At 38.5% G+C, this 26,095-nt stretch overlaps 1 protein-coding gene across 4 annotated transcripts; it reads right to left on the reverse strand.

Annotated features, from left to right (window-relative positions):
• Positions 1–1,002: 1,002 nt before the first annotated feature.
• On the reverse strand, positions 1,003–25,839 carry BBS5 (Bardet-Biedl syndrome 5). 4 transcript variants are annotated; one of them, XM_017854490.1, is made up of 13 exons: positions 25,331–25,561; positions 24,469–24,502; positions 22,991–23,073; positions 18,156–18,221; positions 17,420–17,469; positions 17,161–17,288; positions 12,320–12,455; positions 11,482–11,577; positions 7,796–7,858; positions 6,191–6,325; positions 2,506–2,589; positions 1,312–1,335; positions 1,003–1,157 (listed from the first exon to the last, which is right to left on the reverse strand). In XM_017854490.1, the coding sequence occupies exons 2-13, from the start codon at positions 24,471–24,473 to the stop codon at positions 1,056–1,058; spliced, it is 972 nt and encodes a 323-aa protein (XP_017709979.1). In that variant the 5' UTR covers positions 24,474–24,502; positions 25,331–25,561; the 3' UTR covers positions 1,003–1,055. The 4 variants fall into 4 exon arrangements, with proteins under 4 accessions (XP_017709979.1, XP_017709980.1, XP_017709978.1 ...); XM_017854491.1 differs by having other exon boundaries at positions 25,294–25,561; XM_017854489.1 differs by lacking the exons at positions 24,469–24,502; positions 25,331–25,561 and adding an exon at positions 25,664–25,839.
• Positions 25,840–26,095: the final 256 nt, after the last annotated feature.

Consider the following 26,095-nt stretch of genomic DNA (forward strand, 5'->3'; position numbering starts at 1 on the left):
AGTGGTCAAAAACAATGAATGATGCTAGAGGTCAACAAGTCTTAGCTAACCAAGAAATGAGAAAAATAATATCTTATTCTTAAAAATTCAAAGAAGTTTCAATAAATACAAAGAGAAAGCTAATAAACAAAACTATTTTCTTACAGAGTAAACGTATTCTTGCCAAAACTACATCGAGATTCTTACAAAATAGCATCCAAAACACTCTAAAGGGGGGTTGATGTATTCCAGAGTTAGTTGTAATTTTAGTTTTACAAAATGATAGGTTTAAGGATTACAATTTGTATTAGAGTTGGTTTACATTTAGCTATGTGATTATTTATTTATTTATTTATTTATTTATTTATTTATTTATTGAGACGGAGTCTTGCTCTGTTGCCCAAACTGGAGTGCAGTGGTGCAATCCTCAGCTCACTGCAGCCTCCACCTCCCAGGTCCAAGTGATTCTCGTGCCTCAGCCTCCCAGGCAGCTGGGACTACAGGTGCCCACCACACGCCCAGCTAATTTTTATATTTTTAGTAGAGACAGGTCTCACCATGTTGGCCAGGCTAGTCTCAAACTTCTGACCTCAAGTGATCTGCCTGCCTCGGCCTCCCAAAGTGTTGAGATTATAGGCATAAGCCACCACGCCTGGCCAGGAGCCATGGGATATTTAAACCAGATTTTTACAATTAAGAAAGCAGAATTTTGATTATTCCATAAGAATAGTCTTTTTCTTTTAAATAATACTTTCAAAACGTTAAATGGTGCTGCATAAATTCTTTATTAAACTGAACATGATACAGTCACTTAATATCTGAAAACTAAGACTTTACAGGTATTAAGTACAAAATAAACATTTATAAACTAGGTACATTTTGATGACAATTTTAAATATAATTTTTAGAAAACTGAAGTTTTCCAAATGACTTTTTCCCCAATCATTAAAAAAACTCTTACAAGTTTTAAATATAAAAGCTGTAAATATAAAAACTATTCCATGACTTATGGCAGGGGACTAGTATCTTTAAACTAGAGATATCTTTAATAGAAATCCATCTCAACTCAAGATCAATCAACTCATTACTTCCCAAAGTCCCTGTAGGGTGAATCCATCCTTCAATTTCTCTATTGCAAGCCCCAGTTCTTCTGAAAATACTGGTTCACGATCTTGTTGCTTTTTGGGAGACAGGAGGATAAGATGGGAATAGAGAAGGTGGGCAAGGAAGAGGAAAAAAACAAAAAAATAGGTTTCACATAAGTTTGTGAATGTGAAATGTTGGAATTTAGAAACTTTTTTCATATACTGTAGGTAAAATAAATGTCCTTACCTTATTGCCATCAGCAAAATAAGCCTATAAGACAAAGAAAATTCTATTTCACAAACTGGACATATAATATTCTAATAGATCAGTGTGCTAAGGTACTTAATTTGCAGAATGATTTTATAACTAAATGTATTTCACATTCTGTTACTGTGTAATTTTTTTTCATCTATCTCTACAATGCTGGTAGCAGAATTCACTCTGTTAATATTTACAAGAGTTATACCTTAAGTTGTAAAAAATGTGCTTTGTAATGTATGATTAGCACTGTTAACTTGAAAGGAGATAAAAAAGAATGACTTAACCATCATATGGCAAGAAACAGGTAAAAAAGAGAAAAAAAGAAAAGAAAAAGAATGACTTGAAGCTATACAATTTCTTCCCTACATTTGGTTTAGAAGATGATACTGGCAAAACAAAACAAGTACTTCAATGTGTCAGCAAGCGAATACAGTTTGAGGTAGTAGTATAATTATTTTATACTAATTTCACACCTTTGTTTCAAAGTATTTGTTACCAGACAGGTATTCTAGTCAGATTAACAGCCATAGAATGGAGAAAACACTATTATTTTGGCTATAAGTTAAATGATACCAATTTGGAAATAGGAAGGCTATTGTTCAAATACATGTCCTTTTCAAAACAAGATCCCTAAAAAATAACAGATGAACATTTCACAAAAATTAATGAAAGTATAGATTTTAAATTAATTTAACAATATTTAACATGTTCTATTCACAGTATGAAAAAACTTTACATATCTAAAATCCTAAAATCCTCTGAATAACTAAGTTTTCAAAGTATTTCTTTCCTTTTTTTTTTCTTTTTTTATAGAAATGGATTTTTGCCATGTTGCCATGTTGCCATGTTGGCCAGGCTGCTCTTGAACTCCTATCCTTAAGCAATCCGCTTGCCTCGGCCTCCCAAAGTGCTGGGCTTACACGTGTGTAAGCCACAGTGCCTGGCCTCACACGTGTGTAAGCCACAGTGCCTGGCCTCAAAGTATTTCTGATTTTGGTAATTTAAAAGTTATTGTCACAAAAGAAATCCCTCATTAAAAATATTATCTTCAAACTCAGGTATAAGATACCATCAAAATCTCAAGTTATATGGTGTTTCACACACTTACACTATTATTTTATTAAATAAGACCGAGATAAAATCCTTAAGAAATTTAATGGTCTCCTTTGTGATGCTCACCACAAAAGCATCCGTGTGATCATCAGAGTCTATTTCTACATCATCTTGAATTTGTTCGACTGTCAGAGCTTCAAGTGGCTGGGGCTGAAAATCAGCAGATGTTAAAATGCATCAAAAACAATATTAAATGTACCATGAGAACTGCAAATACTTTTAAAATAACAATTACAAACTACTAAAGTCTATAAAAATCGTAGTATAATTCACGTTGTTTTATTAAAAAACTAACTTGAGTAGTAACACTAATCAAGTAAACCTAAGCTTTCATATCTGAAGTCAATATCATGAAAAGAACTAGAGAGAGAAATTTACACATACTTAATACGCAGATATCTTTAAAGAAAAGACTGAGTTGACTTTCAGTTTCTTTCACATTGTTTAGAAAAACTAAGTTTTGCATAATAGCAAATGTTCAATTTTCCTCAGAATAGTCATTATATAGAATTTGTGAAAAGTAAAAGAACTAATATTTTTATGGAATATTCTAAAGGTAAAGAATAAAATGTAGAACTAATACTTATTTATTTGTTCATTTTTCAAATATTTGAATATCCCCTTTGTTATATTAGGTACTATGCCAGTACTAACAAGGGTTATAAAATCCTACCCTTAAACACAAAGGGTTTATAATTTACTGAGTAGAGAAAAAGATAAAACACAATGACCAATAACTAAATATTATGTTGAACCATAAGAAACTACCATTTTTTATGTCAAAATGATAAAATATCAACACTATTATATGATTCAACCTACAAAAAGCAGTTATAACAAAGCTGAGGATAGCCTTAGTGTTTCAACCACGTTCAGAGTTGTGTGACTATGTGCAAGTAAATTAACTAAGCCTCAGTCTCCTTAACTGCGGGATAAGGATAATAATATGCCTCACAGTATCGTTGGGAAGATTAAATGTGATGGTGCATAAAGTGCTTAGAGCAGTGAATGACAAACAGCAGATGTTTAACACAGTCATCCAACAACTATGAATATTCACTATTATGTGCTAGTTTTGACTGGTGGAGATATAGCCATTAAACAGACAAAAACCGCTGACTTCATGGAGATCACTTATAGTGGAGGAGACTGATTAATTCTGAAAGGAAGGGAGGAAGGAGAGAGAGAGAAAGTAAGCAAGCAGAATAAAGTGATGGGAATTGCTGTTTTAGAAGAACAGTCAGGGAAGATCCTGAGGAGATGGCATTTGAGCAGGGAGTCACATGAGGTGAGACAGTGAGCTATTATGGCTAGCTGCTATTACGTACTGGGGTCAAAGAACAGAAGAAGAGAACAAATGAAACTTAGAGAATGGGTAGGGGAACTAACCTGATAAGCATCTCCCATGTGCCAGGCATTTAATGGACATGATCAATAACTTTCTAAGAAAGATTATGTCAGTTTTTCACTTTTATTTTTTTAAGGGAGAGGGTCTTGCTTTAAGAGATAGGTCACTGCTGCAGTACAATGGCATGATCACAGCTCACTGCAGCCTCAAACTCCGGACCTCAAGCAATCCTCCCATCTCAGCCTCTTGAGTAGTTAAGACTACAGGCGGGTCACCACCACACCTGTTATTTCTGTAAATTTAAATTAAATTTTTTTTTAATTTAAATTTAAGAATTTAAGATTTTATTTTATATTTTAAATTTAAATTTAAAATCTAAAATTTTAAAATTTTAAATTAAATTTTAAAATTTAAAAATTTAAAAAAAATTTAGTAGCGACAGGGTGTCACTATGTTGTCTTATTATGTTGAGGCTGGTCTCAAACTCCTGGCCTCACGTGATTCTCCCCCTCAGCTGCTCAAAAGTGCTGGGATTATAAGCTTAAGCCACCGTGGCTAGCCCTATATCAATTCTGAGAAAACCGAAGCTCACATTTGCTTGGGATCACAAATAAATGATGAAACTGGGATTGAAAGTCAGGTTCTAAGGACCATGCCTGTTCTGCAACATTATTTTACAAAGAAGAATAATAGCTAGAAACAGGGAAGAGAACTGGTATAACTGAAAGTGTAAAATAAGATAATGGGAAAAATGAAGGAATACTTCAAAGTTTTGAGTGCAGCTGACTTTGACAGTGCCAAAAACATAGGTAAACAAATCAATAAGCAGGTTGCTGTTTTTGAGAAAAAGATGAGGAGGCCAGTTTTAGGTATGCCAAGTTTGAGATGCTCATCCAAGTCCTAGTGTATCTTATTGACTTGTATAATTATTTAAATTACTAAGATAAATCTGAAATAAGAAATTTCACTAATATCATTTGGGATGCTCATCTATATGAAAATATTCAAGGGTATTTGGAACCATAAACTGAAAGAATATGTCAAGGTCAGAAGGAAAGATCTAGAGTCATCCACAAAAGTACAAGTTGAAGAAGCTGAACAAGCAGGTGATATTACCAAGGAATATACAGAGAAGGCAGAGTGAAAGGGAGACTGCTGAAAGAAGAGCATGTTGGGAAGAAAAAGAAAGGATGGTTCAGATGATGAAATACCTAGATAGTGTATGTAATACAATGTCAGAAACCCAGATGCAAGTTTTAGCTAGAAGGACAAATATTTAGAATTTGACAGGGAGGGAAAAAATTAAGTACAAGGAGCACTACCAGGCAACAAGGGCCTCACTAAAGTCACATGCTGTAGTCCAAGAGCAGAAGGAGAGATACAACTAATGGCTGTGACATGGCTCAGCATGCGAAGAAGCCCCAGCAGGGGCACTGATCATAAAGTAAACGGCAAGGGCACCAACAATAGAGTGCATAATGAGGGTGCCAGTAAAAGAACAGACAGCAAGGGAGTCTACAATCGAGTGATCAGTGATGGGACCAGGACAGAGAGGACAGCAAGGGCAATGGCAGTGGAGCAAATGGCAAGGGCACCTCTGACAGACTGGACAGTGACTGTCCCAGTGATAGAGCAGACAGTGGGGGGCACCAACAATAGAGGGGACAGCAAGTACAGCAGAGCTAGCGCCTCTAGCAAGGGTACTGGTGATAGAGTGGACAGTAACATAAGTAACAAAAGACACCTCTAATGGAGTGGGTAGTGAGGACACAACTGATAGACTGGATGATGAGGGTCCCAGCTGGAGAGGCAAGTGAAGGCAAAAGAGAGCTCATGTACCTGGAGAGCAGGGAATACTAGCAGCAACCGGGAAAGAAATCATGAAGAAGACAAAGAGCAGACATGTGGGCAGGAGATGCAAAATATTTCATAACTGATATGGCAGAAGTCCGGATCAACAGGAATGGATGCAGGCCGTGCTGATGTAGCCTACTCCTGGAGTTGCTATATTGTGGAGTACTAAGGAAGAAGATGGTATTCATGAGGCCTGTAAGGTTTGTCCATGCTCATAGGGGGCTGAAGTAAAATAAAAATCTGACAGAGTGAGAGACTCAAGTCTGTCTGTATCAGAGGAGCATTGCACATGGAAATTTACTTAGGTGGCTGCCCACCTACAAGGGCAGGTATGGAGGGCAGGAATGAATGATGAAGCAGCCAATTAGAAGACAGGTGGTAGGTACCAATTAGTGATAATCCAGGAGCTGTGCCCACTTGGGCAGAATCTGTATATTCACCATTTTAAACACAGTTCAAAATTAAATGGTGCACAGTGGTATTTACAACTGAATTTTATAGATTGCATAAAAGCAATGCAAACTTTATTTCACATACTCAACAAATTACCTTTTCTTCCATCTCATAATCAACTCCAAATATGGGACTGGCAGAATAGACTTTGTGAAGTGAATTGATTTCCTTAACTGATTCTTGTAGTTTTTCCACAGGATCTATTTTAAAGCCAAGAACATATCCACCACTCTACAAGATAAAATAATAATAAAAAACCCAACAAGTCTGAAGAACAGTATTCATAGTATAAGATAAATTATAGCTCAAATTGTCCTTATTTTAGAGCATAATACCTAAGTTCATTTTTTCAATTAAACTTTTTATTATGAAAATTTCAAACATATACAAAACAGAAGAGCACAAGGGAGCCTCCACGGAGCCATCATCCAGCTTCAAGAAGCAGCAACACGTGGCCAACTCTGTTTCATCTGTAACCCCGCTCTCACCTGAACCCCTCCTCCCCCAACGCAGGCTTATTTTGAAGTATATCCAAATATAAGTTCATCTGAAATATCAAAGGTAACCTTTCAAGATTTAAAAAATACACTGTAGACTGTGAAGGCCAAGGGAACTATGTTTTTCTTGAACTAGGCCTTGGAAAGGAACAGACTACATGAAAAGAAGAAAGGAAACGGGCCATCTGAGGCTATCTCCTTGAAGAATTAGGAAAGAAACGGGGCCATGATACAGTGTTTTGAGAGAACTGTTAAAAAACTAAGTAGCACACCGTAATAGGTGAGAGTATATGTTCTGGGTTAAGAGCACATGCTTTTATGTTCAAATTCTGGTTCTACCACTAATTCACTAGCTGTAGGATACTTAGAAACTTTCCTTAACCTTTCTAAGCCTCAATTTTCTAACCATAAAATGGTTATCAAGTTGTCATATTAAATAAGAGAAACATATATATGACATTTGGTACAGTTCTTGGAACAGAGTAAATAATAAATGGCAGCTGTAGGCCAGGGGAAAGGAATAAGCAGACATTCATGTTTAAACTTAGAAGGTAGATAAGTAATTTTATAAAACACTTTAAAAAAATGTGTTTAAAATTTTAGCCAGTCAAAACTACTACCATGAGACCAGCATGTTTTATTTAAATGCATTTCTGCAAAAACCTGGCATAATGGAGCACAGCAGGTTATAAATAGCATAGAATGTGTGTGTGAGAATATAAGACCTCAAATCGTGTGTGTGTACACAAATATATGTTTGTGTTTCTCAAAGACAGTCTTGGTAAATCAGTCAGACTTGAGATCACAGCTTAGCCCCATCACTTACTAGCTGTGAGATCATGGGTAAGGTTCCTAACTTCTCAAAGCCTCAGTTTCCTTGACTATAAAATGGAGGAGAAATAGTAGCTGTATCGTAGGGTTGTGTAAAGATTGAGATAATGCATGAAAAGCCCTCAGCACAATGACTTGATTCTGTCATTAATAAGTGATGATCACAAATGATCATGTCTGTCCAACAAAAAAACATAAGCAGGATTCCTCCTCTGGGGACAATTTCTATATGACTTCAAACACTTCATATATAACTTCATATTAAAGCTAATATTCTCAGATGTAAACTGATTACTATACAAATAAAACTAACAATCTAGACTGTCACATAGTTTTAAAAATCAAAGATTAATAAAAATAAACAAGATCTTACCTGCTGAGAGCTTTCTATGACAAGAGCTAAACCAAATTTTGAATCTCTAATCTTTATTGAACGCTAGATACAAAATGAAAAGAAAACATGCAAGTTTTATTAATTGAATAGTGACTCTTTAACTCAGTTTTTAAACTTTACACAGTATTTACTTTTCATAATCTAAAAAACAGAATTCTCCTCTTTCCTTCATTAAACTCCCGCAGAGATAAAATAAAAAACAAAACTGAAAACAGGTGGCAAACTTTTAAGAGGCAACACAAGAAAGACATCTCTGATATAGGCACAAAGTTCCCTGACTCAAATATTTCTCACTTCCAGGTAGTGAACATTTTTTAAAATTAGAGACAATTAAATTAATTAGGTCTCATTCAGTCACCCAGGCCAGAGTGCAATGGTGTGATCATAGCACACCACAGCCTCAAACTCCTGGGCTGAGGGATCCTCCTCCTACCTCAGCCTCCTGATTAGCTAGGACTACAGGCATGTGCCACCATGCCCAGCTACTTTTTAATTTTTTGTAGAGATAGGGGTCTCACTACACTGTCCAGGCTGGTCTGGAACTCCTGGCTTCAAGCAATCCTTTTTTTTTCTGTTGAGACGGAGTCTCGCTCTGTCGCCCAGGCTGTAGTGCAGTAGCCGGATCTCAGCTCACTGCAAGCTCTGCCTCCCGGGTTTACGCCATTCTCCTGCCTCAGCCTCCCAAGTAGCTGGGACTACAGTCGCCCGCCACCTCGCCCGGCTAGTTTTTTTTTTTGTATTTTTTTAGTAGAGACGGGGTTTCACTGTGTTAGCCAGGATGGTCTCGATCTCCTGACCTCGTGATCCGCCCGTCTCGGCCTCCCAAAGTGCTGGGATTACAGGCTTGAGCCACCGCGCCCAGCCAAGCAATCCTTCTTTCTCAGTCTCCCGAAGTGCTGGGGTTATAAGCATAAGCCACAGTGCCCAGTCTGAACTTTTAAACAAAAGACTAGGAATCTTTCAGTTTTGGTAAACCAGTGTCTTTTGTAGCTCCTAAGGCTAGATTAGTTTGTTAAAGTCACATGTGCCTTCTGTTTCTTCCATCATAGGTGGCTACATTCTTAAAAGAACCTCCATTCTATTTAAGTTTTAAAAATAAGTTTGACTATTTATCACTAGACATCAAGGAAGGTTGGGATAGATCAAGTGTCATTAACATCAACTGGTAAATGTGATGTGAGGACTAAGCTTGGTCAGCGGAATATAGGTGGTGACACCAGTGGCCTGGGAGAAGGGGAGAGTAGACGCAGAATGGCAGGTAGGGCCTGTAGAAGTGACAGAAAATGTACCTGCTGGCAGGGTACGGGAGAACCACGGAGGACCTAACACTATGACCAGGAGACCGAAAGCCCAGAGAAGGGTAATCTGGCAGGTGATGATGGGATGCCATGCTTCTAGACAGACAGGCAACTTTGAGAAACAGACTGAGAAAAAGAAGAAAGGCTTTGATGATAATTGTTATGAAAACCTGGCCTTTCACCTGGGCTACTTTACACCCCACCAAGAGTATATACAATCCCAGTTAAGAATCATAGGACACTGGCTAGGGGTGGTGGCTCATGCCTATAATCCCAGCACTTTGGGAGGCTGAGGTGGGCAGACTGCTTAAGTCCAGGAGTTTGAGACCAGCCTGGGAAACATGGTGAAACCCCGTCTCTACAAAAATTACAAAAAAATTAGCCAGGTATGGCGTTGCATGCCTGTGATCCCAGCTGTTCGGGAGGCTGAGGTGAGAGGATCACCTGAACCTGGGAGGTGTCGGTTGCAGTGAGCCAAGACCATGCCACTATACTCTAGCCTGGGTGACAGAGGGAGACCCCTGTCTATAAAAAGAAAAAAAGAATCACAGAACACTGGCATTCTGGCTTTCAATAGGTAATCTAACCAGGTGTCTGTGGGTGACACAGGCTGGTAAGACAGAAACTGGCAAGAGGCTGATATAAATATCTATAGGAGCGGGGTCAGGGTAATGGCTGAGGTGTAGAGCTGAAGTTAGACTGACTGCTGCAGTGACAGACTGTGATGATATCAGATTGCAAGTTGTTTGGGCCGCTTGAATTCATTCCAGAGGCCATATTTGGCAATTCTATTCTTAAATAACAAAAAGAACAGAAAGCACAAGGTTGTTTACTACTCAGTAATTATTCAGCGTAATAGAAGTTAGGTTAGGCAAGCTATAACACGTTAATGCAGTATAAAAAAGCAATAGCAATACAAACACCAATTTGTCAAATACCTATGTAGATTTTGTTACATTGTCCCAGCCTTGATTATAAATTCTTATGTTTCTTTTTATAGCAAGAAATAATTTTCTTCCTATGAGATTCTATGGCTTTCTGTTTAATATGTTGCTTTTCTCCATCAGACTGAAAGCCCCTTGATGGCAGGAACTGTATACTGGTTCATGATTTTCATGATTGTGTCTCTAGCACCTGGCACAGAGTAGGTACTCAAAATTTGGCATAAAAATGAATGAATGATCAGAAATTTTAAAGAAACTCAGAAATCAAATAATTTAGCTAAAGATAGGGTTGGGAATATTTTGTAAAGAATTAGTCTTCTCATGGACCAGGAATTCTTTTCTTAAAAATGGTATTTTCCAGGTATCACATACATTCTGTCTACTCAATAAATATTAATAAAACTCTAAATTTAGTCTTAAGACTATATATCCTACAATAAGGGCAATTATCACAGGATAACCTCATGAGATTTTCATTAACTATTTTTATGTTCCATCTAATTTGTTCTAGAATTCTGTAAGTAGTTTCTTCATATAAAATTAAATTATTTAGTGGATTGAAGTTTACAGTTCGTTTCAATGAGTCACTTATTTATCATAGCAGCAGCAGAGTACAAAGAACTATCTTTAGCTACTCCCAAAACAAACTGGTCTCAGATACAGTCAGTTCTTATTTTGAATTTTAACAGTTTTGTTTTTTTAAAAAAAATAGAGAAGGGGGTCTAGCTATGTTGCTCATGCTGGTCTCGAACTCCTGACCTCGAGCAATCCTCCCGCCTCAGCCTCTCAAAGTACTGAGATTACAGGAATGAGCCACCATGCTCAGCCTGATTTTAACAGTTTTAACTGAACTTAAGCTGAAAGTATTATCACAAAAAATCATCTTGATTCCTTTCACTGAATCTGTGGTATGAATCCAGCTTGTATTCCATTCTGTATCTAAATACAATGAAAGCAGTTCATTTGCAGAATTAATAAATTCCTTCTGGCTTTTAAAAGCTTTAGAGCAAAAGTGACAAGAGAGCCAAGAAAACTGTGGATCAGTGTGCTAAAGCTGTGCCAAGGAAGTACCACACACCTGCCTCATGAAAAAATTACAGAAAACTTTATTAAAGCCCTCTGGATGGAATCTAAGACACCTTACTCTGTATAACTATTTAAATTTTTAGAATCCAGTATATTTCTATTCTAATAGCAAGTTGATAATGGTGCTGCTTCTCTGGAATGTAGTACAATTGGATCTTTTCTACATTGAAATATTTCATAGTAAATTATCAACATCTTTAAAATATGCTCTCAGCTAATAACTGCTACCACTTAAAAAAGGGAGAGAGAACTCATCTAATCCTAAAAGTCCAATTAACTATTGAACAAAAATATTTATTTTATGTTAAAATAAGGTCATCAAAATGTATGTACTTACAATTTGCAGATATGGTATACTGACATTAAAACTGTCATTCATATTTGCATGCCATACAATTCTCACATTGGTAATAAAAAAGGTTCCTAAATTGCCCTGTAAAAGACGGCAATGAGATACAGAAATGATCACTTTTTTAGATACCCATTCTTAATTTTCTAATCACCAGAATAACTTATTTTTACAGCAGCAAGAAATACCAAAATTGAGTATCAATGACTTCATCATTCATCGATGGCAGTACAATTAGATGACTGACAGCCTGGACTCTTAAAGTCCGGCTGCCTAATCATTAAACTATTAGTACCTACCAACTGTCTGACCACAGGGAAATTCTTCTTGATGTATTTTGTCAAATGTAAAATGGAGATCTGATTAAATATCCCATGTAAATCAATCCCTTAGCACAGTGCCTAAATGTTAGACCTTACTAAAATTATCAATCAAAACCTTGGACAGGTTAAGGCAAAGGAGTTGTGGCAAGAGAGAGAAACAAAACATATGTAACAGCCCCCAACAATCCACATTAGATTGTATTCTTTATAAGGGTAGGAGTGGAGTTACTGTATTCCATAGTTATATCTTTACCACCTAGCATAGCACCAGGAGTTTTTGATTCATTAATTAAGGAGACATTCCAGGATTATCAGGTATTTCATTGTATTGAATTGAAAATAGGGATGTTATTGTCAACCTAACTTGTACTTATCGAAAAATAATATGCTTTCCTATAATGCTAATTTTAACAATTAGAACTGACTACATAAATCCAACAATGAATGGAAAAATGATTACCAAAACACTCTCCCAAAAGGTTCACGAGTTCTTTACACAGTACCTGATCACTGGATAAATTCCATACTCCATTTATTTTATCATATACATGTTCTTGTGGTAACAGTCTTAGTTGCTTGTTCTGAATTAGTGCACTTCTTAATTTAAAATCACGATACATTTTAGAAGTTTCATACGCTCTGTGAAAAAGAACAAACAAAAGACAATCCAAACTGAAAATGTGATTTTCTTGGGTTATGTTTACTTACTTACTAAAATATACAGTTGTTAGTATTTATGAACATTTCTCAAATAATTATGATAAATTTAATATTTTATTTCTTTTAAAATTGTTTTTATAGAGACAAAGTCTCAATACCTTGCACAAGCCAGGCACAAACTCCTGGGCTCAAGTGATACTCCTGGCTCAGCTTCCAGAGTAGCTGGGACTATAGGCATGTGCCACTGCACCCAGCTATAGTTTTCTTTTTAATAAGGTCTGGCAATTACAGTTTTTTGTACAATTTGTCATTTTAGTGTATTATTTACATATTTTATCTCAATAACCTATTTTTTTTTTTTTTGAGATGGAGTCTCACTCTGTCATCAGGCTGGAGTGCAGTGGTGCAATCTTGGCTCACTGCAACCTCTGCCTTACAGGTTCAAGTGATTCTCCTGCCTCAGCCTCCCGAGTAGCTGGGACGACAGGTGCATGCCACCACGCCAGGCTAATTTTTGTATTTTTAGTAGAGACGGGGTTTCATCATGTTGGCTAGGATGGTCTCGATCTCTTGACCTCGTGATCTGCCCACCTCAGCCTCCCAAAATGCTGGGCTTACAGGCATGAGCCACCGCACCTGGCCCCTATTTTTCAATACATATGGAAATTGCTTTTTCTATCAAAATGCTACCTTTTCTTCATTTCCTTGTTTTTCAAAGGACATAAACAGGTGTCCAATTATTAATACTTTTTCTCAGCCAGGCACAGTGGTTCATACCTGTAATCCTAGCACTTGGGGAGGCCGAGCTGGGCAGATCACTTGAAGTCAGGAGTTTGAGAACAGCCTGGCCAACATGGTGAAACCCTGTCTCTAGTAAAAATACAAAAATTAGCCAGGCGTGGTGGTGCGCACTTGTAGTCCCATCTACTTGGGAGGCTGAGGCAGAAGAATTGCTTGAAACCAGGAGGCGGACGTTGCAGTGAGCTGAGATTGCGCCACTGCACTCCAGCCTGGGCCACAGAGTGAGACACTGTCTCAAAACAAAACAAAACAAAACAATTACTTTTTCTCACTGCAACCTGAAAACATGCTCATATCTACCTCTATACAGAAAACTAGAATGAATCTGTACTGATTCCAAAAGGGACCCTAAAGGGAGAAAGGGGAAGGAGGAAGAGAAGAACGGGGAGAGAGAGGGAGAGAAAGAGGGAGGAAAAGGAGAGGGGGAGGGAGAGAAAGAGAATTAAATCCCTATAATTTTTTCAATATCTATTGATAATAAATACAGAAACCCTGATTAACTTTTGATTAATTTTAATATTTTACATAAACAGGCTAAGTTACCTATTTAACAAAAGTAAAGTTTTCTTAGCCTTAATAACAATAGATTCATATATTCAATGTTGAACTTCTAATTTTTATTTTAATTAATCTTCTAATATATAAATTGTGAAAGAGCAGAATTTTAGCACTCTGCTTGTAAATCTTAATTTTCTTTTTTTTTTTTTGAGACGGAGTCTCGCTGGAGTGCAGTGGTGCGATCTCGGCTCACTGCAAGCTCCGCCTCCCGGGTTCCCGCCATTGTCCCGCCTCAGCCTCCGAGTAGCTGGGACTACAGGCGCCCGCCACCGCGCCCGGCTAGTTTTTTGTATTTTAGTAGAGACGGGGTTTCACCGTGTTAGCCAGGAGGGTCTCGATCTCCTGACCTCGTGATCCACCCGCCTCAGCCTCCCAAAGTGCTGGGATTACAGGCTTGAGCCACCGCGCCCGGCCGTAAATCTTAATTTTCTTTAGTGCTGTTATCATCAATAGTTAACCAGTGGAAGAAATGGAAACTATTTATGCTATAAATTATATTTTTGGAGAAGCACATAGTGTTTTTAATGCTATTAAAGACAAGCAGCTTCTGTTCCCTTCATATTCCATTTAGAACTTTTCATTTCACAGTACTTTTTTTTTTTTTTTTGAGACGGAGTCTCGCTCTGTCGCCCAGGCTGGAGTGGGGCAGTGGCCAGATCTCAGATCACTGCAAGCTCTGCCTCCCGGGTTCCCGCCATTCTCCTGCCTCAGCCTCCCGAGTAGCTGGGACTACAGGCACCCGCCACCTCGCCCGGCTATTTTTTTTGTATTTTTTCGTAGAGATGGGGTTTCACCATGTTAGCCAGGATGGTCTCGATCTCCTGACCTCGTGATCCACCCGTCTCAGCCTCCCAAAGTACTGGGATTACAGGCTTGAGCCACTGCGCCCGGCCTCTTTTCACAGTACTTCTTTAAGTGAAATAAAGAGCTAAGGTTTAGGTATATGCCCAAGAAAACTGAAAACATACGTTGACATAAAACTTATACACAAATGTTCATAGTAACATTATTCATAATGGCTAAAAAGTAAAAAAACCAAATGTCCATCAACTCATGAACAGATAAACAAAATGTGGTATGCCCATACAATGGAATATTCTTTAGCTACAAAAAGGAATGAACTACTACTACTACTGATACATGCTACAACATGGATGGACCTTGAACACACTGTCTAAGTGAAAGAGGTTAGACATAAATGGCCACATGTTATATGATTCCATGTAAATGAAATTTCCAGAATAGGCAAATCCAAAGAGACACAAAATAAATTAGAGGTTGTCAGGGCCTGTGGAGGGGAGGGAATGGAGAATGACTGCTATGGGTAAGGGGCTCATTTTGGGAGTGATGACAATATTCTGGAATTGGATCTTGGCAACAGTTGAACAGTACTGTGAATATACTAAAACTATCAAACTGTATACTTTAAAATTGTAAATTTTATGTAAAATTTTATGTGAATTATATCTTAAAAATTAAACCATTATATAGATCAAAACAGCAATAAAATTAAAATCAAATAACAAACTAGGAAACTAAAATAATATTTGCAATATACATGACAGCTAAGGGCATAATTAAGAAATTTATAAGAAGCCAAAAAATACATAAAATATATGAAAAATGTCAACTTCACTGGCAAATACAAATTAAATACACACATATATACACATACATACACAATTATATACACACATATATACACATACATATGTGTGTATATCCTTTCATCTTAGCAAAGCTTAAAAAAAAAAAAACATAGCACTTAGGGCTGGTTTAAAAAAGAAAAAAAGCCGAGGTAGTAAAAAGAATTTAGCAAACAAGAAGAAAAAATATAAAAACAAAACAGCCTGGGTGAAGCGGCTCACATTTGTAACCCCAGCACTCTGGTAGACCAAGGTAGGAGAATCACTTGAGCCCAGGAGTTGGAAACCAGCCTAGACAACAAAGTGAGACCTGGTCTCTACAAAAAAAAATTTTTTCTTTTTTTGAGACAGAATCTTGCTCTGTTGCCCAGGCTGGAGTGCAGTGCAGTGATCTCAACTCACTGCAACCTCCATCTCCCTGGTTTAAGCGATTTTCCTGCCTCAGCCTCCTGAGTAGCTGGGATTACAGGCATGCACCACTACGCCCAGCTAATTTTTTTGTATTTTTAGTAGAGGCAGGGTTTCACCACATTGGTGAGGCTGGTCTTGAACTCCTGACGTCAAATGATTCACCCACCTGAGCCTCCCAAAGTGGTGGGATTACGGGCGTGTGCCACCACGTCCGGCTTTAGAAAAACATTTAAAAAAATTAGCAGAACAGGGTGGTGCACACCTGTAGTTCTAGCTACTCAGGAGGCTAGTGCAGGAAGATCGTTTGAGCTCAGGAGTTTGAGGCTTCAGTGAGTTATGACTGCACCACTATACTCCAGCCTGGGTGACAAAGCAGGACACTACCTCTATTAAAAAAAAAAAAAAAAAAGGGCTACAAACCTAAAACAAACCAAAATACCAATAAAACTCTTCAGGGAAAACACTCAAACATGCCTTCTACCTATTAGAAAAATAATCTTTTAAATTAATTAATTATGCAACTTGTTTAGCTATATTGAATGAATTCTTTATTTCACTTTACCTACCTTGGTAGCTAATTTAATCCGGTAGAAGTTTTTAATGAATCTTCAGTAGTTTTATGTGTTTTATAAATACCTTCAAAGTGTTTATTAAATGACAATAAAACATGTTCTTCTCAATATCTTTCTGATGTTTACAACAGAGCTTGGAGGAAGATGGTACCACACTTCTAAGTTTTATTCTCTACAACAGGGGTCCCGAACCCCCGGGCCACCAATAAAGGGGTACTGGTCAGTGGCCTGTTAGGAACCAGGCTGCCCAGCAGGAGGTGAGTGGTTAGGGGGTGAGTGAGCAAGGAAAGCTGAGCTCTGCCTCCTGACAGATCAGCTGCTGCATTAGATTTTCATAGGAATGCGAACCCTACTGTGAACTGCACATGCGAGGGATCTAGACTGTGCCTTCCTTATGAGAATCTAATGCCTGATGATCTGTCACTGTCTCCCATCACCCCAGATGGGACCATCTAGTTGCAGGAAAACAAGCTTAGGGCTCCCACTGATTCTACATTATGGTGAGTACATAATAATGATATAAATAAAGTACAATAAATGTAATACACTTGAATCATCTCGAAACTATACCCTCAGCCAATTCGTGGAAAAACTGTCTTCCATGAAACTGGTCCCTGGTGCCAAAAAGGTTGGGGACTGTTGCAGTCTAAAACCATAAACTAAAAATATTCAATAATCCATAAAGTATTACTATACCTGTGTACTGCCATCACAGAAGTAAAAAGTCTAGGGCTTCCAGGAACCAAATTTGTAAATATAAATTCAAAACGAGTACTGTTACATTTTGTTAGTATATAAAGAGCTTCAGTTTGGCCTCGTAATTTCTGTAAGAACAAATTTATTTAAAAGTTCAGATTTTAAGAGCAATTTCTTCTTTATAGTGAAATCAAACATCAACCTCAAATACCTAGTTTCTTTAATATATATATATTTCAATAAGATTTTTTAGACTTACAGAGTTAGCAGTCCTTGTTGTAATATTCAATATGCAATTGTAACCGACAGCTAAAATCCAAAAGCAAAGAATGTAAAGAGCATGATACGGCACACTGAGAAAAAATACTTTTCTAAAAAAAAAAAAAAGGTATATATAATATTGATGGAATAGAATAAAATCAAATATAAAAATATATTATTTATAAATAAACTTTAAAATAACTTTAAAAGTTACGAAAACATAATTTAATAACGCGCACACACACAAAACCACACTCTCGTTCTTGACACACAAAAATAACCACAGGAAAAGTAAGCTTCCACTCCCTAAACACCTCTCAGCAACACTACTGAAAGTTTAGCACTACACTAAAAGAACAAGTCTAGCTGGATAATCTAAAATACTTTTAAAAAATAAGTGAAACAAAATTTAACACAATGAAAAGCTTATACTTTTATTAGAGCTTCTTCCTTCTTTGGGATTAATCAAAACAAGGGATAGCATGTTCTCAAAAATAATCAAAAAACAAGAACCAGGGTTAAAGCCCTAATCTCACATATGTCCAAGACACAAACTGGACAAACAAAAATAATAATGGATAATTTCGTTTGCATTATGATGTCTAGGATTTCTGAAGGTGTTTTATTTTTATCAACTTAAGATTTCTACATTCTTCTTTGGTATCAAAGGCACCATGCAAATTCACCTGACAAAGGATTTTTTTTCTTCAGACTTGTCTAACAAAGATACTTACAAACATTGACTCTTGATAATGCCAAAGAGTGCCAGAGAATTCTTAAATTTGTTACCAAGAGTCTACCTAAAAGCACACAGACAAAAAATAGGTTAACTTAAATAAGAACTCGTTTTTGCAGCACTGAATGAGATGGTTATGGAACTTCTGGCCTAGTACCAGAAGCAACACTCAGATATTTTTCATATATTTATTAACTGGAAATATTGTGCATATCCAACCTATATAAGGTATACAATATATGATTCAGAATCCCAGAGAAACAAAATTTGACAGTTATATGAGGGATACAGATGTTCTCTGCCAATAGCTTTGCTCTAACTCAAACTGACTGAGGAAAGAATTGTGTACTAGTTTTTTTGTCTTGGTAGAAGCTGTTCTGGGGTCCAGCAAGTCATATGTGTACAACTGAGAATGAATATAGGATAATTACACAGCTATTCACTGAAATCACACTTTTCAAAGAACTCTCACACACATGCTGATCCTTGCTATATGAGTACTTTCTTAGCAGTTCTCATTTAAATGAACCATATATTTATACACATAATTTTGCTGTGAGCAAACTATTTTGTTCCTAAGAAGTTATGGTCAGGCTGAAGTCTATTTAAGGTTTTATACTTTTTGATCTTAGCATCAGACTGATATTCATACACTGAAGTACAAAGTTAGATACGTCATTTCTCAAAATGTGTCCTGTACAATAGTGATCCCTTACTGATGCTCCAAGAAGAAAACAATAAATTTGAGAATGGCATACTAGGTGTATTAGAGATGTACAACACAATTAGCATATTATCTTAGCTTTGAGATATTCTGAAATAATAAGACTCACTTTGTTTAAACAGATTATTTCACCAACAAATTACAATCATAAAATTCTTTTTATGAGTAATCTACAGCCAGCCAGATTATACTATTTCTGAAAACCTCTACAATGTCTAAAATCAGAGAAACTAGGTCTGTATGAATACTTGAGTGAAACTGGATAGCAAATGTGGCTCTAAAAAAGATGAACACATTCTCAAGGGAGATTGTGGAAAATTACAGAATATGTTTGACAAACAATAAGTAACCCAGCATAGCTGGATTATAAAGTTCACACAAGATCATAGAAGACTAGGTATAGTATCCTTCAGTTATTGGTCCAGTGGAAAACAGATGGCACACTCAAGTTAGGATAACTGAGGTTTATTTACAAAAGAGGGAGCAGCAGTTCATGAAATCTGGAAGAAACAAGAGTCCTATGGAGCTGACTGCTTTGAGAGGAGAAACACAGCCAGCCCTTCATTGGGAAGGAACCAGGGCAATAAATACCCAGACCTCATACTCCTGCCTCCTTTTGATCTTCTGCCATGGCTCTTCCCACTGGAAGCAAGAGTGTACAAGGAACCCTTAGATGTACTCTATACCAGTTATCTTTCCAGGGCAAGGGGAACAGGGTGGAGAAGAATGCCGGACCTGGTTGGACAAATGGAAGACAGCAGCAAAGGTGATAAAAGTTGTTTTTGGATATACTAGAAGTTCTTCAATGCTAGACAAATAAGTTCAGACTTAGATCTATTAGGAATGGAGGCAGTAGAGTTGGGGGTGAGGTTTAGGATTGGAATTAGGGAGGACTAAAAATGTTTGAGAAGAGAATAATGACCCTACCAGTTTAGAAATCAATGTAGGCAGGTTCATCACCTAGCTTCGTGACCTTGGAAAAGTAAACTCACCTCTCTATTCCTCAGTTTCCTCATTTGAAAATAAATATGACTGCATCTACTTTAAATTTTTTGTTTTATTGTTTTCATTATTGTTAAATGAGATTATATTTATATAAAAGATTCAGAACAGTGACTGTCAATAAACATTCCCCAAATAACAGCTATTTAAAAAATAATCCTTTGCAAACTCATTTTGACTTTTTTTTTTTTTTTTTTTGAATATAGATACACTGGTTTTCCTTATGCCATTTTACCTAGGCAACATTTTATCTCTACAAATGTGCTATGGGCTCAGGACATCTATGGATTCTTTTACATTTTTATGTCAGTCCCAGGAGAAATTATGGAGTGGGAAGGATTTGCCATATAAAACCACCAACCACCTCTGTTTGCCTTTTTCTTTGCTCTTGGTACATCTCCTACAATCTCTAGGATTTTTAATGCTACCTCTTTTCTGCTGAAGAACCCCAGCCTACAGCTCCAAACCCAGTGTTCCAGACATGGACTTTCCTCTCTATCCTGCCTAACACCAAAATATAGTTGTCCCTGTTTCTGCTAATCTCCCAAACACTGAAATATGGCTGTCCCTTTTATTCTCACACAGCCTTTTAATACAGTATTTTAATCCTTTACAAACTCATTTCTATAACTGACTTTCTGATCATAGATACATTGTTTATGTTTTCCTTATGCCATTTTACACCTAAGCAACATTTTATCTCTATAATTGGGCTATGAGCTATGGGCAGTGTACAAAGCTAATCTGATAATTTCAAGTCAGGGTACTAACAGTTGAAAATGGATTAAATATGCTAATCTTCTGGGATACAGTTTTAACATAGGGGGCTCTTGAACTTGGCAATGTCTTAACTTGGTCATTTTCAAACTGCTGAAAGGGAGGGGAAGGAGATGGCTAGAAGGCAGGATTCCCCTTCCATTTTTTAACTCCTTAATGACCAGAAGCACTGCGTACTCCTGTAAAATTTCTAAAGGTTTTTGAGGTCTGGCGCATGCGCGCGCGCGCACACACACACACACACACACACACACACACACACACAGTTATTTCCATTTTTATTTTGAGACAGGGTCTTGCACTGTCACCCAGGTTGGAGTGCAGTGGCATGAATATGGCTTACTGTAGCCTCAACCTTCTGGGCTCAAGTGATCCTCCCACCTCAGCCTCCCCATTAGCTGGGGCCACAGGCCCACACCACCACACCTGACTAATTTTTTTTATTTTCTGTAGAGACAGGGTCTTGTTATGTTGCCCAGGCTGGTCTCTAACTCCTGGCCTTAAGTAGTCCTCCCATCTTGGCCTCCCAAAGTACTGGAATTACAGGCAAGAGCCAGTGTAGCTGGCCTATTTTTATTAATAGTAGGATTTCAGGCACTGGAGATTTCTGGTCAGGGAGGCTTTCTGCCCTTCCTACTTTAAAGTATTAGTACAGGATTCTGCACTCAATGAGTATCTGAAGAATCGAAAAATGTTCTATTAAGAGTTTCTGCCAATCTGTATGAGACTTTCTCTTGGCTTTCTCAAGTTAATTCAGATTTCGTCAAAATACAGCCATCTTGATAGCTGGGATTATTCTTCCACCCTCAAAAGCACAAACTAAGACTTCTTGTTTGCTGCTAGATCTTCATACTCCACTCTCATCTGAGCCTGACAGACACCAGGAAGCATTTCAGAAGTATGATCTAAGCATTACTTTAAGGATGGGCCCTAATCACTAAAAGGATCTGCCTGTAGGTGGTGGTAAGTAAGCAGCAGGCCCCTTTCTAAGCCTTTCTTCTCTGAGGGGAACCACCCTCACCTCTATCTCCATTATTTCCTTTGGTGTCTTCAACTGAATCTAAACAATCAATAAAATCTCCAGGTCTTGTTTTCATTTGCCTAAAATGAATATAAAGGTCTGAATTTTATACCTACCACTATACCTGCTTACCATCTATTAGGGACATATTTACTATCTAACATGTCTCTATTAAGAGACATATGTACATTAGCCAGGAGCAGTGGCTCATGCCTGTAATCTCAGCACTTTGGGAGGCTGAAGTAGGTGGATCACTTGATGTCAGGAGTTCAAGACATATGTACATAAAAGAGCCAGCAGCATAAATAATACTGTACCAAAAGTTCATGCATTTAAAATAAGGTCTCTGAGGGAAACCACCCTCAGAGAAGAAAGGCTTATAACAGGGCCTGCTGCCTACATGCCACCCCAGAGCAGATCAGAAGAAAGTCTCAGGAAGCAAGCAGCCACTCAAAGGGCTACAGTAAGCATGTTCTGCCAATAATGGTTACCGTTCCTTCTCTATGATATATTGATTCCTCCTTTCCTGAATGAAGTCTGCTCTATTTCCCCACCTACCCCTTTCTAATAAGAGGTTTACATCCCTCCCTCTAAACTTCTCCCCCTAAAACATATGCTGGATACATTAAGCTGCCATTCCACATCTTCTATTTTTTTTCCTTGAAGTAATGATGCTTCCAAGACCTACTGGTCACTGGCTCCAGACAGCTGCTATGGGCAGGCTGGACTTTTAAAAGTTCCAACCTTGGGGAGATTTAGTTTGGGAGGGGCTCTAGGGTCCAGCTGTGCTGGTCCTCGGTGACAGTCAGAGAAGTCTCACAGGATTTTCTAGTACTTGACCTACAAATAGATTTCACAGTGCAAGACTAAATTTGCTCCCCACATATCCATGTCTAGGTGACAACCAGAGGTGATTGATGGTGCATTACTCCTGAATTTTTAAAAAGGAAGCATGGCTCCAGGTACTACAGCTATGACCTACTTATATTTCACTACCCCATATTCTTTTTTTGGAAAGACAGATCCAATGGTCAGAACTAATGTCCCTTGCAAACAGGTCTACTTGAGTTTTAACAGTTACGTTGGATAAATGTGATGTTAGAACCAGGACTTACTGAATGACCAAACTACATGTTTAATACCTATCCTTTCTTCTGTTTAAATCTGAGAAAAGTCTTATATGAATTTAACTCTCCCCTTCTCACAATTACACTGACAAATGATGCTGTTTCATATATTCTCTAGCTAATATGATTCAACATTTGTAAATTAAATCAGGAATATAAAATACATTTAAAAATATACTCACCTCTATCTCCGTTATTTCCTTTGGTGTCTTCAATTGAATCTAAACAATCAATAAGGACTTCTCCAGGTCTTGTTTTCATTTGCCTAAGGTGAATATAAAGGTTTGAATTTTATGGCTACAACTATACCTGCTTACAATCTATTTAGGGAGAAAAGAGACGCATGTACATAAAACAGCTAACAGCATAAATAATACTATACCAAATGTTCATGCATTTAGAAATAAGTTCTTCAAGAACTTCAAGAACCTGCAGATCAGTGGGGCCTGGAGTGATCAGGGCCATCTGGAGTAAGCCAGATTGGCAGGAGGTGTTGAATTTTGAAAAATAAAAGGAAAAGAAAAGAGTCCTGATTAAAGACCAGGAATAAGAAATGGTAAGGACATGGGAGAAGGCTAGTCAAGCTAGGAAAGAAGGACCATATTGGCAGGTAGTGAGAGAAATACTGTGGGATAACTAAGGAGGAACCAGACTATGGAGAACTCAGAATGCCAGTCTGATAGATTTAGGCCTTATCCTGTGGACAGGAGAGAACCTTCAGAGGTTTCTGAGTAGAGGAAAGGACATCAGAAAATTATGGAAGGGATGGTTAAAGAAGAGCTGTATGGGCTGGGTGCGGTGGTTCATGCCTGTAGTCCCAGCACTTTGGGAGGCTGAGGCGGGCGGATCATGAGGTCAGGAGTTTGAGACCAGCCTGGCCAGTATGGTGAAACCCTTTCTCTACTAAAAATACAAAAAAAAAAAAAAAAAAAGCCAGGTGTGGTGGCATGCACCTGTAGTCCCAGCTACTCAGGAGGCTGAGGCAGGAGAATCGCTTGAACCCAGGAGGCAGAGGTTGCAGTGAGCCAAGATTATGCCACTGCACTCCAGCCTGGGCAATAGAGGGAGACTCCATCTCCAAAAAAAAAAAAAAAAAAAGCTGTATGAAAAGCATCTTCGGAACTTAGCAAATAGATACAGGTGACAAAAGGAAACAAGAGCAGCTTGCTGACTGATAGAATAGATTCTACAGTGTCCAAAAAACCTAGCAAACTATCTAAAAGAGCCTTCTAATACACTCTTCATAGAGTCAACTCAATTACCTATTGAAAATACAGATATAACCATATCATTTCCCTGCTTAAAAGCCTTCTATATCCTCCCGCTGCCTAGAAGTTGTTAAGTCCAAAATCCTGGGCTAAAAATGTCACAATCTGGCTAATTTATCTCTCTATTTGTACCTCCAACCTCTCTCTGCAGCAGACCCTGCCTTTAGCCAATGAGGTTACAGCTCCAAGACTCTGCTTCTAACGCTTAATTCTTTTCTTCTTTTCTGGAATACTCGCCTCCTGTCTACCCTGACAAGGCTCTGCCCATTCTTCAGGGACCAGCTCAAATAATATGAATATTTATTCTTCAAGGACTTCACCAGGCAGAACAAATTGTTCTGTTTCTATCAGTCTCAGTTTTTCGTTCATTTTTTTTTCAGAATGGTACTCACCACATTTATTATAGTAGTTGTCTATATGTATCTCCTGCACGAGAATGGGGGGATATGAGTATCATTTCCCATTATTTTCTGTCTCTAGCTATCGGCACAGTAACTAGCACATAGTAAGCACTGATAAATGTTTACTAATGTTAACGAAACGGACTTTTGTTTGGATTAAGAACCCTACAAGAAAGACAAAAAATGTCATAGAATGTGCGCAATGTTACTATAGTCCGTAATTTTACGAATTCCTTTCTGTTTCTTCTTCTTAAAAGGCCTCACATGTTAGCATTAGATATCTAGCCCTTACTTAACCTGGAAAATGTATCAGTATTTCATTTTTCCATCTTAGGAGGTGAGGTCCATGAAAAGGAACGATTCCATCTAAGGAGGGGAGGTCCATGATAAGGAGCTATAAGAAGTAGCTAAGAAGCTCCATGTAATTAATCCAGGAATCTTAGCTTTAGCGTTTCTCAACACTTAGTATTCCAACCGGCATTTCCCGCCCTGGATTTTGGGGCAGGAGGTTTCTATCCACTTTCTCTTTACCATACTTTCCAAAAACAGGGCTTCTATTTAAAGTATAATTTCTAAGAACAGGCCGCAGAAGAAGCCTCCTTCTTGTTGGTGATTTATATGAATAACTAGTGAAAGCTTACCAAGGACATAAAGTTTGCGTGGTTAGGAATTTTTGAAGACTGCCTACTCCCACCTCCCTTATTTTACAGACATGAGGACTCTAGCTTGAATGATGAAGACCTCTGTCCAAGGGCCCACACTGTGTGTCGATATTAGATATCTAGTTTTAGAACCCTAGTTTCCTGAGCTCCTGACCTACGTTCCTTCCATGAAACTGAAATTCCAAGCTCACGTGGGTGTATATGGGACGCCAAGCCCTGCGTGGCCCCGGTCGTGCTCAGGTTCACATTCCTGATCGGTCCCGCAGGCCAGGATGAGGGACCGGAGGTCGCATGGGACCAAAACTGTGTAATCAGACGCGCTCTTGCCGCGGCGCCCTCCTCGGGAGGGCCACAGTGGCCCAACCAGAGCCTAGGGTCTCTCGAAGCGCAGACTACCGGCGCAAGCCTCCCACCCTCGCCAGGGCCGCGAGCTGCGGAAGTGCAGACTCCGCCCGCGGGTCCCTAACGTGCACCGCGGCGCCCTCTACAGGGTTGCAGACCCCTAGGGAATCTTGGAGACTCACTGCGAGGACAGGTCGAAGCGGACATCCCGGTCCTCCCAAAGCGCATCCAGCACCGACATGGTGAACAAAGCCCGCGGCAGGCCGTCTCCGCAGCCGTGGAGGCCCAGCCGCGTCTCTCTGGCTCCAAGGCAACGGGGCCGCCTCTGTCACGACGTCTACGGCGGGCGCCGAGACTCAAGCTTCCCCGAGAGTGCGCACGCGTCGCCCAGCTCTTTCGCATACTTAAGCCGACTTGAGATGCGAGGCAGGGTTTAGGAGGCTCTGAGCAGCCCAGCTGTGTCCGCTGAGGGGAGCGTGCCTGACCTCTGGGCGACCTTCCTTGCCTCCAAACAGACATCCTTTAGTCATTATACCCCTCTTCTTATTTCTCTTCGCCGTCAAGAGATTTCAGTTTTTAGCCGGGCATGGTGGCTTCTGCCTATAGTCCCCGCA

Source organism: Rhinopithecus bieti, unplaced genomic scaffold (assembly GCF_001698545.2).
Source record: "Rhinopithecus bieti isolate Rb0 unplaced genomic scaffold, ASM169854v2 scaffold_37314, whole genome shotgun sequence".
Classification (NCBI taxonomy): domain Eukaryota; kingdom Metazoa; phylum Chordata; class Mammalia; order Primates; family Cercopithecidae; genus Rhinopithecus; species Rhinopithecus bieti.

Bases quoted from the DNA above. Each gene is read 5' to 3' on its own strand.
- BBS5 (XM_017854489.1), bottom strand. From the start codon at position 25,722: ATGTCGGTGCTGGATGCGCTTTGGGAGGACCGGGATGTCCGCTTCGAC. The intron at 7,859-11,481 runs GTAAGTACATAC...TTTTGTATCTAG, and splicing joins GTATACCATATCTGCAAATT to CGTTCAATAAAGATTAGAGA. The intron at 2,590-6,190 runs GTAATTTGTTGA...GCTGATTTTCAG, and splicing joins ATTATGAGATGGAAGAAAAG to CCCCAGCCACTTGAAGCTCT.